Raw genomic sequence first — 14,908 nt, 5'->3', positions numbered from 1 at the left:
TGCTGACCGACTTTGCATGGCCTGATGGTGACAGGGCAAGGTTTTGACCTGAGAAAAGAGGAGGTCTGGTGAACTGCGACAGGAATTCCTCACTCGGAGGGCGGTGAGGCCCTGGCACGGCTGCCCAGAGAAGCTGTGCGTGCAGGCGCTCCAGGCCGTATTGGACAGGGCCCTGTTCTAAGCTGACCTGCTGGGTGGCAGCGCTGCCATGGCAGGCACTTGGGGTTGGGTGGGTTTTATGATCCTTTCCGATCCATGTCTTCACACATCAAGGCTCCAAGCCTTATACAGTTCCCAGAGGCAAAGTGGCATAGGCAGGGCGCGATTCCCTTCAGCCTGCATATAAAATGAGTCAGGAAAAGTTCTGAGGTTTGCTTTCTTTGGCCTGCTGGCACTGTCACCATGCCAGAGACAGGAGAGGAGCTGTCCCTTGTCCAGGGCTGCAGTCCTGGAGTCACACTGGAGCATCCCTGCTCATCCAGCCTGACCGTGAAAGTCAGCTTCTGCATGGAAGTCAGGCCAACGCCGATGGGAGAGCCCCCACGCTTTGAGAGCCGCCCTCTGTGGAGATGCTCAAGGCCTCACGGGACAGGGCTCCAGGCAGCCTGATCTAGTGGGTGGCAACCAACACACTGCAGGAGTTTGGAACTTGATAGACTTCAGTGTCCCTTCCAACCCAAGCCATCCCAGGATCCTGCGATTCAAAACACCTGTCAGATCCAGCGTTAAGCCGGATTACTAAGGCACCTACCCAGCCAGTCTTGACATCTACAAAGGCTACCACGGTAGTAGTCAGGCATGATGTCTGTGTAGTAAATCCAAGTTTACTACTCTGGATAACCCTTCTTTTTCCCCACCTGCTTTGAGATGATATCCAGAATGAGTTGTTCCAACACTTTCCCAGGGATGGATGTGAGCCTGACTGGCCTATGTTTTCCTGAGTCCTTCTTCCTGACCTTTTTGAAGATTGGAATGACATTGGCTATCCTCCAGCCTTCAGGCATCTCTCTTGCTCTCCGTGAGGTTTCACAGATGATAGACAGCTGGGCTGTAAATGCACACTGCTGGCTCACGTCCAGCTTCTCGTCTACCAGGACCCCCAAGTCCTTCTCCGCAGGGCTGCTCTTAAGGAGATCCTCCCCCAGTCTATAGAAATAGCTGGGATTGCCCCGGCCCAAGGGCAACACCTTGCATTTGGCCTTGTTGAACCTCATGAGGTTCACGGGGGCCCACTTCTCCAGCCTGTCCAGGTCTCCCTGGGTGGTTTCTCTTCCCTCCAGCAGATTGATGGCACTGCTCAGCTTGGTGTTGTCTGCAAACTTGCTGAGGGTGCACTCGATGCCATCATCTGTGTCACTGATAAAGGTGGGGAAGAGCACCAGTCCCAAGAACCACCACTTGTGACTGGCTTTCACCCAGACATAGAACCATTGATCACAACCCTGTGGCTGCGACCAGCCGACCAGTTCTTAATCCATTGAATAGTCCACCTTTCAAAACCATACCTCTCCAATTTAGAGAGAAGGATTTGGTGAGGGACCATGTCAAAGGCTTTGGAGAGGTCTAGGAAGATACATTCATCACCCTTCCCCCATCCACCGATTGCTGTCACTCCATCACAGAAGGCCACCACACTGGTCAGGCACGATCTGCCCTTGGTGAAGCCAAGATGCTGGCTGTCTCGCATCACCTCTTTGTCTCCTATGTGCCTTAACACGGTGACTAGGAGGATCTGCTCCATGATCTTCCCAGGCACAGAGGTGAGGCTCACCGGCCTGGAGTTCCCCTAGTCATCCTTTCTCCCTTTTTTAAAAATGGGAGTAACGTTTCCCTTTTCCCAGTCACTGGGGATTTCGCCCGACAGCCATGATTTTTCAAACATGATTTGGAGCAGCTAGGCACCCACATCAGCCATCTCTCTCAGAACCCTAGGATGGATATCAGCTGGCCCCATGGACTTATATACCTTCAGTTTCATCAGGATGTCTCGGACTCATTCCGTTGTTACAGTGGGACGGAATCCACTTCTCTCACCCACACCTAGAAGTTCAAGGTCCTGGCAGACATGAGGAACCTGACCACCCATGAAGACTGAGGCAAAGCGCTTATTGAGCACCTCAGATTTTTCCATGTTTGAGGAAGCCACTTTTCCATCCTCATCTATTACAGGGGGAACACTCTCCTTGGTCTGTCTGCTCCTGCCTATATACCTGTAGAACTCTTTCCTGTTATTTTTCACATCCCTTGCCAAGTTCAGTTCCACTGATGCCTTGGCTTTCCCGATCTTATCTCTACACATGCAGACAGCGTTCCTATATTCTTCCCAGGCTACACAACCCTGCATTCATTTCCTGTACATTTCTCTTTTCTCTATCAGTTTTAGCTGCAGGTCCTTGCTCAGTCATGCTGGTTGTCCGTCTCCTCTGCTCCATTTCTTCTGCTGGGGGATGGAGAGCTCTTGCGCTGGCCGAAGGGTGTATTTAAGGAGCTGCCAGCTGCATTCTCTTTCTATACCCTTAAGGACAGTTCCCAAGGGGATCCCATTCAGCATTTCCTTGAGCAGCTGGAATTCTGCTCACCTGAAGTTCAGGGTGCTGACTCTGCTTTTTGCCAAGCCTGCACTCCTCCAGATCACAAACTCCAAAAGGGCATGGCCACAACGGCTCAGGCTGCCTCCAATCTTAACTTCTCTAACACTCAGTTCTGCACTGGTGAGCTTCAGGTCCAGTAGGGCTTCACCTCAGGTCGGTCTGCCTAGTACCTGGACGAGGAAGTAATCCTCAGCAGACTCCAGGAATCCCCTGGATTGTCTGCCACCTGCTGTGCTGCTATCTCAGCAGAGATCTGGGTGGTTGAATTCCCCCATCAGGACAAGAGCCCACGAACACGACATCTCCAGCACTGAAGCAAGAAGGCCTCGTCAGCAGGCTCCCCCGATCAGGTAGCCTCTAGCAGACCCCAACCACAAGAAGCACTTTACTGAACCGATCCCTGATTTTCACCCACAAGCCCTGAAGTTATTTTCGATAGTTGCTGATAGTTATTTCTGTGCCGTCCTGCACAAGCTACCGCACCTGCTGCTGCAGTATGCTGTGGGTGCTGCGCACATGCTGCCTGTGGGCCTGTGGGCATGCTGTCGGATAGATCTAAAGATAAGGCCACGACAACCATCTGGGAAGGTGCTGGGGAGAAGACAACCCCGTGGTCTCAGCTCCTAACACTGCCTACCGCAGGACAAGCAGAGAAGAGAGAAGCCAACATGTGGGGAGTATGTTAAAGGTGTATTTTTTTTTGAAAGATGGAACCACAACCGTCACGCGGGGATGGGACATGGGTGTTTCCGCGCTGTCTTTGGGAGTTTGGGTTGTGGGGGCGTCTTCTCTGATGTTGGACCCGGGAGCGGCTTTGTGCCCGGGCTGGTCCACTGAAAGATGAAGGTGGTATGCGTGGACTCTCTTGAAGGTTGATTTCCTCTGCCGCTTGGGACCACAGCCATCACCTGGGGATGGGACACGGCTGCATCAGCGCCGTCTTCGGGACTGGCTGTGGGGCCGTCTTCTCTGGTGGTTTGCCCGGGAGCGGCTTCGTGCCCGGGCTGGTCCGCGCTGCCTGGACCGGCTCCCACGGCCTCGTCGGGGCCGGCTGCGGGAAGTTGAAGCGCGACGCCCCACTGGGGATCGGCTTCGAGTGCAGGCCCGCCCTCGTTGCCTGGATTGTTGTCTCCTGCGTGCAGGCAGCGGGGAAGCCCTCGAGGACCTTGATGGTGTTGGTCTGGCCGAGGTGCGGGTGCTGCTCTGAGCACCTCGGGGTGTTGCACGGCTCCCACCACGTTGTCTTTGGGGCCGTCTCTGGGAGCCCGAGGCCCGGCCTCGCAACGGGGAGCGGCTTCTTGTGCGGCCGGTTTCCCGCTGCCTGGGACGATTTGTGGCCACAGGTGCGCGGGAGGTTCTGGAGGACCGCGTGGTCCCCCGTCTGGTGGGGCTCTGGGAGCAGGTCTCAGCACCTGCAGCTGGTGCCCCTCTTCTCCCGCCACGTCCTCGGCGCTGCTGAGATGTGTCCCGCTCCTCAGATGGATGTGAGCGGGTTGTCTGCTCGGTCTCCGGCACTGTGGGCTGGGCACTGAGCTCAGGCAGCTGGGAGTTGCAGGATGAGCTGGATGCTGCCTGCGTAGCAGGACCAGAGCTGATGTCTTCAGGTCCTGTGAAGACGGGGGAAGGCACCGGTACCTCCTGGCTGGAAGTGCTGGGGCTGGCAAACTCGGAGTTGGTGCGGGAGGCTGTAAGGGGAGACAGGAAGCTCAGCAGGATGAACATGCAGCCCCAGGGCAGAGAGACTGTGGCAAGGCCACTCTGAGCACTCGCTGCCAGGCCTTGCCCGGCCCCAGTCCCACAGCACGCGGCTCTGTGCCTCTTACCGGTGCCCGCACCAGCGCAGGTGTCGCACTCCCAGCCATTTCTGTCAATGGCCCAGAAGGAGCAGCTCCAGTGCGTGCCTTGTGAGCCACAGGAGTTGCAGATGAACAGCTGCCAGAACCTGGGGAAGCAAACGGATTGTGGGTGTGAGGACAAAGCGCGCCAAGGCAGGGAGCAGCCGGCATGGCTCTGGTGCTCTGTCTTGCTCCAAGGACACCTCCAAGCCTGTGGTGAGGCTGAGATCCCACGCAGAGCCCCAGAGGACTGTGGAGGTCACTCACCCCTTTTCCTGTGCCGTCTCCCTGCCTCTTAGGTAAAGGCACTTTGCGGCATCGCAGCGGCTGTGCCTTTCTCGCAGCAGCTGGTATGCTGCATCGTCCCACCAGGATGGTCGTCTGCCAGAGGAGAGGGGGAATCTGATGAGTCCCGGGTGCCCCAGGCATGAGGCAGATTCAGGGCATCTCTGCTCATGCCCGTTGAGCTCATTCCCAGCTTCTCCATGAAGCTGAGACCAGTGCTCGCAGGATGGCCTGCCAGGGCTAGGGGCAGTTCCTGGGCAGGCACAGCACCTGTGCCCGAGTGTCTGCGTAGCCGGGCAGAAGGACACCAACCTGACTGGGATTTGGATCCCCAGCGTGCTCATTTGGGAGCGGAATCGTGTTTTTCCTCCGCAGACGGGGCAGAAGAAGCGCATGGTGGCAGCGTGCAGGGCATGTTTCTGTAGGAGAAGCACAAGCGTGAGCGTGAGCGGGGCTGGCTGCTGCTGAGCACCGGCCGTGCCCACAGGGTGAAGAGAGGACTCCTACCCTGATGCAGCCCCGGTGGAACCAGGCCTGTTTGCACACCGGGCACACCATGGTGTGGTAGGACGTGCTGTCCCCCACGGGCTCCAGGCAGATGACGCAGATGGTGTTCTGCGATGGAGCTGCCTCCGCTGCCTGCCGAGGGCGATGCTCCCAGCAGAAGGACCTGGACAGGAGGACAGAAGGGATGGGCATGGTGAGAAGTGCTGTGAGGAGGGCAGAGGACCAGGAAAGAGCGCCAGGCCCGGGCTCTGGCTCTGGCAGGAGGCTGGAAGGTGTCGCTGCGGGTTCCTCCCTGGAGCAACAGGGAGGGACGGCAGCTTGGCTGCTGCTGACAGCCCCTACCTGTGCCGCCCAAAGTACTGCGTGACGCATTCCCCGTCCTCGGCGCAGGGCAGATGGAAGCTGCGCTCGCAGCCTGTCTCCGCGCAGCTGATGGCAGCTCCCCTCTTGCCACAGACAAAGCAGTGCTGGAAAGAGCAGAGCAGCCCCTGTTAGCGGTGGGCTCGGGGGCTCCACGGCCAGCCCCACTTCTCCGGGCAGGGCGCAGAGCTGCCTGGCAGACAAGGCTCGTCTGCTGTGTGCGAGCCTCTGCCGGCACCAAGCTCCCCATTCCGTTCAGGTCCTCACCTTCTGGCTTGCCACCTGGATTGTGTGCTGGATGGCGCCAATGGGGAAGCCAAAAATTCCCCCCACTGGGCATCTCCATTCTAAAAGGCCATTGGCAAAGAACTGTAGGAGAGAAAAGAGCGGGATCTCGTGAGGCCGGAAAGGAAGGGAGCATCCCTGGCAGGAGCCCTAGCCCTTGCGGGAACTCACCAAGCAGAATTCGTGGGCACAGAGCCCACCGCTGACAAACATCTGCCCACAGATGTCCGGGTTCACCTGTGCCCGGCGGCACAGCACGCACACTGGAGAGGAAGGAGAGAGCAACCGTGAGCAGCGGTGAGCACCTGGCAGGGCCGGGAGTTCCTGGGGGCCGTCCCCAGGGCCTGCTCCGTGCCTGCCGTGCCGGCTGAGGGGCAGGGCTGGAGGGGGTGAAGGGAAAGGGGGCATTGCAGGCCCAGCAGCTCCAGCGGGCAGCCAGAGTGCAAGCTGGGGCTCTCACCTGGCTCCCCAGAGTTGGGGGCCTCCTCTTTTCCTTCAGGCATGTTCGGCATCGACGGCAAGAAACGAGAGAGTCAAGAAAGTCCCTGCTCTCTCCGCGCCTCACCAGGCCGCAATGAGCAGGGCCCCAGCCCGGCAGCCTTTGCTCTGCTCCCGGCCCCGCGGGTCACAATGGCCACCACTGTGACATCACGGTCACCGCCTCACGGAGCTGAGGGCGTGGCAGGGCGGTGGCTCCTATGGGCAGTGTGGGGTGAGGGGCCCGGTGCTGCCATCAGCAGGGAACAAGGATGGCCTCCCTCAGGCCTTTTGCACCGCGCCCGCGCTGGGACGTCGCAGCACAGAGTCTAATAAAGGTCTGCGGGTCAACAGCACGGCCAGCGTTTCTAGTGTGTGTGTGCTGACCGACTTTGCATGGCCTGATGGTGACAGGGCAAGGTTTTGACCTGAGAAAAGAGGAGGTCTGGTGAACTGCGACAGGAATTCCTCACTCGGAGGGCGGTGAGGCCCTGGCACGGCTGCCCAGAGAAGCTGTGCGTGCAGGCGCTCCAGGCCGTATTGGACAGGGCCCTGTTCTAAGCTGACCTGCTGGGTGGCAGCGCTGCCATGGCAGGCACTTGGGGTTGGGTGGGTTTTATGATCCTTTCCGATCCATGTCTTCACACATCAAGGCTCCAAGCCTTATACAGTTCCCAGAGGCAAAGTGGCATAGGCAGGGCGCGATTCCCTTCAGCCTGCATATAAAATGAGTCAGGAAAAGTTCTGAGGTTTGCTTTCTTTGGCCTGCTGGCACTGTCACCATGCCAGAGACAGGAGAGGAGCTGTCCCTTGTCCAGGGCTGCAGTCCTGGAGTCACACTGGAGCATCCCTGCTCATCCAGCCTGACCGTGAAAGTCAGCTTCTGCATGGAAGTCAGGCCAACGCCGATGGGAGAGCCCCCACGCTTTGAGAGCCGCCCTCTGTGGAGATGCTCAAGGCCTCACGGGACAGGGCTCCAGGCAGCCTGATCTAGTGGGTGGCAACCAACACACTGCAGGAGTTTGGAACTTGATAGACTTCAGTGTCCCTTCCAACCCAAGCCATCCCAGGATCCTGCGATTCAAAACACCTGTCAGATCCAGCGTTAAGCCGGATTACTAAGGCACCTACCCAGCCAGTCTTGACATCTACAAAGGCTACCACGGTAGTAGTCAGGCATGATGTCTGTGTAGTAAATCCAAGTTTACTACTCTGGATAACCCTTCTTTTTCCCCACCTGCTTTGAGATGATATCCAGAATGAGTTGTTCCAACACTTTCCCAGGGATGGATGTGAGCCTGACTGGCCTATGTTTTCCTGAGTCCTTCTTCCTGACCTTTTTGAAGATTGGAATGACATTGGCTATCCTCCAGCCTTCAGGCATCTCTCTTGCTCTCCGTGAGGTTTCACAGATGATAGACAGCTGGGCTGTAAATGCACACTGCTGGCTCACGTCCAGCTTCTCGTCTACCAGGACCCCCAAGTCCTTCTCCGCAGGGCTGCTCTTAAGGAGATCCTCCCCCAGTCTATAGAAATAGCTGGGATTGCCCCGGCCCAAGGGCAACACCTTGCATTTGGCCTTGTTGAACCTCATGAGGTTCACGGGGGCCCACTTCTCCAGCCTGTCCAGGTCTCCCTGGGTGGTTTCTCTTCCCTCCAGCAGATTGATGGCACTGCTCAGCTTGGTGTTGTCTGCAAACTTGCTGAGGGTGCACTCGATGCCATCATCTGTGTCACTGATAAAGGTGGGGAAGAGCACCAGTCCCAAGAACCACCACTTGTGACTGGCTTTCACCCAGACATAGAACCATTGATCACAACCCTGTGGCTGCGACCAGCCGACCAGTTCTTAATCCATTGAATAGTCCACCTTTCAAAACCATACCTCTCCAATTTAGAGAGAAGGATTTGGTGAGGGACCATGTCAAAGGCTTTGGAGAGGTCTAGGAAGATACATTCATCACCCTTCCCCCATCCACCGATTGCTGTCACTCCATCACAGAAGGCCACCACACTGGTCAGGCACGATCTGCCCTTGGTGAAGCCAAGATGCTGGCTGTCTCGCATCACCTCTTTGTCTCCTATGTGCCTTAACACGGTGACTAGGAGGATCTGCTCCATGATCTTCCCAGGCACAGAGGTGAGGCTCACCGGCCTGGAGTTCCCCTAGTCATCCTTTCTCCCTTTTTTAAAAATGGGAGTAACGTTTCCCTTTTCCCAGTCACTGGGGATTTCGCCCGACAGCCATGATTTTTCAAACATGATTTGGAGCAGCTAGGCACCCACATCAGCCATCTCTCTCAGAACCCTAGGATGGATATCAGCTGGCCCCATGGACTTATATACCTTCAGTTTCATCAGGATGTCTCGGACTCATTCCGTTGTTACAGTGGGACGGAATCCACTTCTCTCACCCACACCTAGAAGTTCAAGGTCCTGGCAGACATGAGGAACCTGACCACCCATGAAGACTGAGGCAAAGCGCTTATTGAGCACCTCAGATTTTTCCATGTTTGAGGAAGCCACTTTTCCATCCTCATCTATTACAGGGGGAACACTCTCCTTGGTCTGTCTGCTCCTGCCTATATACCTGTAGAACTCTTTCCTGTTATTTTTCACATCCCTTGCCAAGTTCAGTTCCACTGATGCCTTGGCTTTCCCGATCTTATCTCTACACATGCAGACAGCGTTCCTATATTCTTCCCAGGCTACACAACCCTGCATTCATTTCCTGTACATTTCTCTTTTCTCTATCAGTTTTAGCTGCAGGTCCTTGCTCAGTCATGCTGGTTGTCCGTCTCCTCTGCTCCATCTCTTCTGCTGGGGGATGGAGAGCTCTTGCGCTGGCCGAAGGGTGTATTTAAGGAGCTGCCAGCTGCATTCTCTTTCTATACCCTTAAGGACAGTTCCCAAGGGGATCCCATTCAGCATTTCCTTGAGCAGCTGGAATTCTGCTCACCTGAAGTTCAGGGTGCTGACTCTGCTTTTTGCCAAGCCTGCACTCCTCCAGATCACAAACTCCAAAAGGGCATGGCCACAACGGCTCAGGCTGCCTCCAATCTTAACTTCTCTAACACTCAGTTCTGCACTGGTGAGCTTCAGGTCCAGTAGGGCTTCACCTCAGGTCGGTCTGCCTAGTACCTGGACGAGGAAGTAATCCTCAGCAGACTCCAGGAATCCCCTGGATTGTCTGCCACCTGCTGTGCTGCTATCTCAGCAGAGATCTGGGTGGTTGAATTCCCCCATCAGGACAAGAGCCCACGAACACGACATCTCCAGCACTGAAGCAAGAAGGCCTCGTCAGCAGGCTCCCCCGATCAGGTAGCCTCTAGCAGACCCCAACCACAAGAAGCACTTTACTGAACCGATCCCTGATTTTCACCCACAAGCCCTGAAGTTATTTTCGATAGTTGCTGATAGTTATTTCTGTGCCGTCCTGCACAAGCTACCGCACCTGCTGCTGCAGTATGCTGTGGGTGCTGCGCACATGCTGCCTGTGGGCCTGTGGGCATGCTGTCGGATAGATCTAAAGATAAGGCCACGACAACCATCTGGGAAGGTGCTGGGGAGAAGACAACCCCGTGGTCTCAGCTCCTAACACTGCCTACCGCAGGACAAGCAGAGAAGAGAGAAGCCAACATGTGGGGAGTATGTTAAAGGTGTATTTTTTTTTGAAAGATGGAACCACAACCGTCACGCGGGGATGGGACATGGGTGTTTCCGCGCTGTCTTTGGGAGTTTGGGTTGTGGGGGCGTCTTCTCTGATGTTGGACCCGGGAGCGGCTTTGTGCCCGGGCTGGTCCACTGAAAGATGAAGGTGGTATGCGTGGACTCTCTTGAAGGTTGATTTCCTCTGCCGCTTGGGACCACAGCCATCACCTGGGGATGGGACACGGCTGCATCAGCGCCGTCTTCGGGACTGGCTGTGGGGCCGTCTTCTCTGGTGGTTTGCCCGGGAGCGGCTTCGTGCCCGGGCTGGTCCGCGCTGCCTGGACCGGCTCCCACGGCCTCGTCGGGGCCGGCTGCGGGAAGTTGAAGCGCGACGCCCCACTGGGGATCGGCTTCGAGTGCAGGCCCGCCCTCGTTGCCTGGATTGTTGTCTCCTGTGTGCAGGCAGCGGGGAAGCCCTCGAGGACCTTGATGGTGTTGGTCTGGCCGAGGTGCGGGTGCTGCTCTGAGCACCTCGGGGTGTTGCACGGCTCCCACCACGTTGTCTTTGGGGCCGTCTCTGGGAGCCCGAGGCCCGGCCTCGCAACGGGGAGCGGCTTCTTGTGCGGCCGGTTTCCCGCTGCCTGGGACGATTTGTGGCCGCAGGTGCGCGGGAGGTTCTGGAGGACCGCGTGGTCCCCCGTCTGGTGGGGCTCTGGGAGCAGGTCTCAGCGCCTGCAGCTGGTGCCCCTCTTCTCCCGCCACGTCCTCGGCGCTGCTGAGATGTGTCCCGCTCCTCAGATGGATGTGAGCGGGTTGTCTGCTCGGTCTCCGGCACTGTGGGCTGGGCACTGAGCTCAGGCAGCTGGGAGTTGCAGGATGAGCTGGATGCTGCCTGCGTAGCAGGACCAGAGCTGATGTCTTCAGGTCCTGTGAAGACGGGGGAAGGCACCGGTACCTCCTGGCTGGAAGTGCTGGGGCTGGCAAACTCGGAGTTGGTGCGGGAGGCTGTAAGGGGAGACAGGAAGCTCAGCAGGATGAACATGCAGCCCCAGGGCAGAGAGACTGTGGCAAGGCCACTCTGAGCACTCGCTGCCAGGCCTTGCCCGGCCCCAGTCCCACAGCACGCGGCTCTGTGCCTCTTACCGGTGCCCGCACCAGCGCAGGTGTCGCACTCCCAGCCACTTCTGTCAATGGCCCAGAAGGAGCAGCTCCAGTGCGTGCCTTGTGAGCCACAGGAGTTGCAGATGAACAGCTGCCAGAACCTGGGGAAGCAAACGGATTGTGGGTGTGAGGACAAAGCGCGCCAAGGCAGGGAGCAGCCGGCATGGCTCTGGTGCTCTGTCTTGCTCCAAGGACACCTCCAAGCCTGTGGTGAGGCTGAGATCCCACGCAGAGCCCCAGAGGACTGTGGAGGTCACTCACCCCTTTTCCTGTGCCGTCTCCCTGCCTCTTAGGTAAAGGCACTTTGCGGCATCGCAGCGGCTGTGCCTTTCTCGCAGCAGCTGGTATGCTGCATCGTCCCACCAGGATGGTCGTCTGCCAGAGGAGAGGGGGAATCTGATGAGTCCCGGGTGCCCCAGGCATGAGGCAGATTCAGGGCATCTCTGCTCATGCCCGTTGAGCTCATTCCCAGCTTCTCCATGAAGCTGAGACCAGTGCTCGCAGGATGGCCTGCCAGGGCTAGGGGCAGTTCCTGGGCAGGCACAGCACCTGTGCCCGAGTGTCTGCGTAGCCGGGCAGAAGGACACCAACCTGACTGGGATTTGGATCCCCAGCGTGCTCATTTGGGAGCGGAATCGTGTTTTTCCTCCGCAGACGGGGCAGAAGAAGCGCATGGTGGCAGCGTGCAGGGCATGTTTCTGTAGGAGAAGCACAAGCGTGAGCGTGAGCGGGGCTGGCTGCTGCTGAGCACCGGCCGTGCCCACGGGGTGAGGAGAGGACTCCTACCCTGATGCAGCCCCGGTGGAACCAGGCCTGTTTGCACACCGGGCACACCATGGTGTGATAGGACGTGCTGTCCCCCACGGGCTCCAGGCAGATGACGCAGATGGTGTTCTGCGATGGAGCTGCCTCCGCTGCCTGCCGAGGGCGATGCTCCCAGCAGAAGGACCTGGACAGGAGGACAGAAGGGATGGGCATGGTGAGAAGTGCTGTGAGGAGGGCAGAGGACCAGGAAAGAGCGCCAGGCCCGGGCTCTGGCTCTGGCAGGAGGCTGGAAGGTGTCGCTGCGGGTTCCTCCCTGGAGCAACAGGGAGGGACGGCAGCTTGGCTGCTGCTGACAGCCCCTACCTGTGCCGCCCAAAGTACTGCGTGACGCATTCCCCGTCCTCGGCGCAGGGCAGATGGAAGCTGCGCTCGCAGCCTGTCTCCGCGCAGCTGATGGCAGCTCCCCTCTTGCCACAGACAAAGCAGTGCTGGAAAGAGCAGAGCAGCCCCTGTTAGCGGTGGGCTCGGGGGCTCCACGGCCAGCCCCACTTCTCCGGGCAGGGCGCAGAGCTGCCTGGCAGACAAGGCTCGTCTGCTGTGTGCGAGCCTCTGCCGGCACCAAGCTCCCCATTCCGTTCAGGTCCTCACCTTCTGGCTTGCCACCTGGATTGTGTGCTGGATGGCGCCAATGGGGAAGCCAAAAATTCCCCCCACTGGGCATCTCCATTCTAAAAGGCCATTGGCAAAGAACTGTAGGAGAGAAAAGAGCGGGATCTCGTGAGGCCGGAAAGGAAGGGAGCATCCCTGGCAGGAGCCCTAGCCCTTGCGGGAACTCACCAAGCAGAATTCGTGGGCACAGAGCCCACCGCTGACAAACATCTGCCCACAGATGTCCGGGTTCACCTGTGCCCGGCGGCACAGCACGCACACTGGAGAGGAAGGAGAGAGCAACCGTGAGCAGCGGTGAGCACCTGGCAGGGCCGGGAGTTCCTGGGGGCCGTCCCCAGGGCCTGCTCCGTGCCTGCCGTGCCGGCTGAGGGGCAGGGCTGGAGGGGGTGAAGGGAAAGGGGGCATTGCAGGCCCAGCAGCTCCAGCGGGCAGCCAGAGTGCAAGCTGGGGCTCTCACCTGGCTCCCCAGAGTTGGGGGCCTCCTCTTTTCCTTCAGGCATGTTCGGCATCGACGGCAAGAAACGAGAGAGTCAAGAAAGTCCCTGCTCTCTCCGCGCCTCACCAGGCCGCAATGAGCAGGGCCCCAGCCCGGCAGCCTTTGCTCTGCTCCCGGCCCCGCGGGTCACAATGGCCACCACTGTGACATCACGGTCACCGCCTCACGGAGCTGAGGGCGTGGCAGGGCGGTGGCTCCTATGGGCAGTGTGGGGTGAGGGGCCCGGTGCTGCCATCAGCAGGGAACAAGGATGGCCTCCCTCAGGCCTTTTGCACCGCGCCCGCGCTGGGACGTCGCAGCACAGAGTCTAATAAAGGTCTGCGGGTCAACAGCACGGCCAGCGTTTCTAGTGTGTGTGTGCTGACCGACTTTGCATGGCCTGATGGTGACAGGGCAAGGTTTTGACCTGAGAAAAGAGGAGGTCTGGTGAACTGCGACAGGAATTCCTCACTCGGAGGGCGGTGAGGCCCTGGCACGGCTGCCCAGAGAAGCTGTGCGTGCAGGCGCTCCAGGCCGTATTGGACAGGGCCCTGTTCTAAGCTGACCTGCTGGGTGGCAGCGCTGCCATGGCAGGCACTTGGGGTTGGGTGGGTTTTATGATCCTTTCCGATCCATGTCTTCACACATCAAGGCTCCAAGCCTTATACAGTTCCCAGAGGCAAAGTGGCATAGGCAGGGCGCGATTCCCTTCAGCCTGCATATAAAATGAGTCAGGAAAAGTTCTGAGGTTTGCTTTCTTTGGCCTGCTGGCACTGTCACCATGCCAGAGACAGGAGAGGAGCTGTCCCTTGTCCAGGGCTGCAGTCCTGGAGTCACACTGGAGCATCCCTGCTCATCCAGCCTGACCGTGAAAGTCAGCTTCTGCATGGAAGTCAGGCCAACGCCGATGGGAGAGCCCCCACGCTTTGAGAGCCGCCCTCTGTGGAGATGCTCAAGGCTTCACGGGACAGGGCTCCAGGCAGCCTGATCTAGTGGGTGGCAACCAACACACTGCAGGAGTTTGGAACTTGATAGACTTCAGTGTCCCTTCCAACCCAAGCCATCCCAGGATCCTGCGATTCAAAACACCTGTCAGATCCAGCGTTAAGCCGGATTACTAAGGCACCTACCCAGCCAGTCTTGACATCTACAAAGGCTACCACGGTAGTAGTCAGGCATGATGTCTGTGTAGTAAATCCAAGTTTACTACTCTGGATAACCCTTCTTTTTCCCCACCTGCTTTGAGATGATATCCAGAATGAGTTGTTCCAACACTTTCCCAGGGATGGATGTGAGCCTGACTGGCCTATGTTTTCCTGAGTCCTTCTTCCTGACCTTTTTGAAGATTGGAATGACATTGGCTATCCTCCAGCCTTCAGGCATCTCTCTTGCTCTCCGTGAGGTTTCACAGATGATAGACAGCTGGGCTGTAAATGCACACTGCTGGCTCACGTCCAGCTTCTCGTCTACCAGGACCCCCAAGTCCTTCTCCGCAGGGCTGCTCTTAAGGAGATCCTCCCCCAGTCTATAGAAATAGCTGGGATTGCCCCGGCCCAAGGGCAACACCTTGCATTTGGCCTTGTTGAACCTCATGAGGTTCACGGGGGCCCACTTCTCCAGCCTGTCCAGGTCTCCCTGGGTGGTTTCTCTTCCCTCCAGCAGATTGATGGCACTGCTCAGCTTGGTGTTGTCTGCAAACTTGCTGAGGGTGCACTCGATGCCATCATCTGTGTCACTGATAAAGGTGGGGAAGAGCACCAGTCCCAAGAACCACCACTTGTGACTGGCTTTCACCCAGACATAGAACCATTGATCACAACCCTGTGGCTGCGACCAGCCGACCAGTT

At 58.0% G+C, this 14,908-nt stretch overlaps 2 protein-coding genes across 3 annotated transcripts; both read right to left on the bottom strand.

Annotated features, from left to right (window-relative positions):
• Positions 1 to 2,675: 2,675 nt before the first annotated feature.
• LOC149912860 (E3 ubiquitin-protein ligase PHF7-like) lies at positions 2,676 to 6,521 on the bottom strand. The gene is made up of 9 exons (XM_090131448.1): positions 6,324 to 6,521; positions 6,035 to 6,126; positions 5,846 to 5,947; positions 5,561 to 5,685; positions 5,219 to 5,381; positions 5,024 to 5,130; positions 4,694 to 4,807; positions 4,415 to 4,533; positions 2,676 to 4,276 (listed from the first exon to the last, which is right to left on the bottom strand). Exons 1-9 carry the CDS (start codon positions 6,373 to 6,375, stop codon positions 3,522 to 3,524), a joined length of 1,629 nt encoding a protein of 542 aa, XP_089987574.1. The 5' UTR covers positions 6,376 to 6,521; the 3' UTR covers positions 2,676 to 3,521.
• Positions 6,522 to 9,397: 2,876 nt separating this feature from the next.
• On the bottom strand, positions 9,398 to 13,268 carry LOC149912859 (E3 ubiquitin-protein ligase PHF7-like). Of its 2 annotated transcripts, XM_090131447.1 has the most exons (9): positions 13,044 to 13,268; positions 12,755 to 12,846; positions 12,566 to 12,667; positions 12,281 to 12,405; positions 11,939 to 12,101; positions 11,744 to 11,850; positions 11,414 to 11,527; positions 11,135 to 11,253; positions 9,398 to 10,996 (listed from the first exon to the last, which is right to left on the bottom strand). In XM_090131447.1, the coding sequence occupies exons 1-9, from the start codon at positions 13,093 to 13,095 to the stop codon at positions 10,242 to 10,244; spliced, it is 1,629 nt and encodes a 542-aa protein (XP_089987573.1). In that variant the 5' UTR covers positions 13,096 to 13,268; the 3' UTR covers positions 9,398 to 10,241. The 2 variants fall into 2 exon arrangements, with proteins under 2 accessions (XP_089987573.1, XP_089987572.1); XM_090131446.1 differs by having other exon boundaries at positions 12,755 to 13,124.
• Positions 13,269 to 14,908: the final 1,640 nt, after the last annotated feature.

This window comes from Phasianus colchicus, chromosome Z (genome assembly GCF_987193195.1).
Source record: "Phasianus colchicus chromosome Z, bPhaCol1.hap1.1, whole genome shotgun sequence".
NCBI lineage: Eukaryota > Metazoa > Chordata > Aves > Galliformes > Phasianidae > Phasianus > Phasianus colchicus.
The sequence above is the reverse complement of the archived record's forward strand: the minus strand, read 5'-3'. Positions and strand labels throughout refer to the sequence as shown.